The following is a 1,116-nucleotide window of genomic DNA, read 5'->3' as shown; positions in this document are numbered from 1 at the left end:
ATTCTTAAAAAAATTATTTGCTTAAAAAGGTATCTAAATTGTTTAAAAAATAAAAAATAAAAAAAATATAATTTACAAAAACTAAAATTATTTTGAATAGTCCTATTTTGAATAAAATTAAGCTGCAACATGGCCAATAAGACAAGAACAACATTGATTAAAAATTGCTTTTTGTTGTTTATTTTTTACTTAGAAATTGTTTACATTGATTTTTAATTTTTTTAAATTGTTGTAGAGATGAGTGCTTCTAGTCCTAGTCAAGCTAAAGAACAAGATGATGATACCAAACCTTTATGGACCTATGTTTCAAAGATAAAAAGTGTAGGTGGTGGTGGAAATTATGAGATAAAATGTAATATTTGTGATTTTACCTTTAATGGGTCTTACACTAGAGTGAGGGCACACTTGTTGAAGATGACTGAAAAGGGAGTTAGAGTTTGTCAAAAGGTAACAATTGCCAAACTTATAGATTTGAAGAAGATAGACAATGAGGCTACATTGAGGGTGGAGAAGTCAAAAATAAAATTTGTGTCATTGCCTCCGGTTTCTACTCAACACCAAATGGATACAAACACTTTTGGTGTTGATCCAAAAAAGAGAAAGACATCAACTGGAGAAAATGCCTTTAATTTGCAAGCTAGAGAGACACTTGATCATGAAATTGCTAGGATGTCTTACTCTTCGGGGCTGCCTTTTCATTTAGCAAGATTTCCTCATTATAGGAAGGCGTTTGCCTATGCTGCCAACAATCAGATCAGTGGTTACCAACCTCCAGGTTATAATAAATTAAGGACAACATTACTTCAAAATGAGAGGAGACATGTGGAGAACTTGTTTCAACCAATTAAAAATGCATGGAGCCAGAAGGGTGTGAGCATTGTTAGTGATGGATGGAGTGACCCGCAAAGAAGATCTCTTATTAATTTCATGGTTGTCACGAAGAGTGGACCTATGTTTTTAAAGGCCATCGATTGTTCAAATGAGATCAGAGACAAGGATTTCATTGCCAAACTTATGAGGGAGGTAATTATGGAGGTTGGGCACTCAAATGTTGTGCAAATAGTGACGGATAATGCAACTGTTTGTAAAGCAACAGCCAACAGGTTTAATAATTGA

At 33.7% G+C, this 1,116-nt stretch overlaps 1 protein-coding gene across 1 annotated transcript; it reads left to right on the top strand.

Annotated features, from left to right (window-relative positions):
* The first annotated feature begins 237 nt into the window (after positions 1-237).
* LOC113002141 (uncharacterized) lies at positions 238-1,116 on the top strand. The gene has a single exon (XM_026129096.1). The coding sequence runs from the start codon at positions 238-240 to the stop codon at positions 1,114-1,116; it is 879 nt and encodes a 292-aa protein (XP_025984881.1).

The sequence above is a fragment of the Glycine max genome, chromosome 7 (genome assembly GCF_000004515.6).
Source record: "Glycine max cultivar Williams 82 chromosome 7, Glycine_max_v4.0, whole genome shotgun sequence".
Taxonomy (NCBI): domain Eukaryota; kingdom Viridiplantae; phylum Streptophyta; class Magnoliopsida; order Fabales; family Fabaceae; genus Glycine; species Glycine max.
The sequence above is the reverse complement of the archived record's forward strand: the minus strand, read 5'-3'. Positions and strand labels throughout refer to the sequence as shown.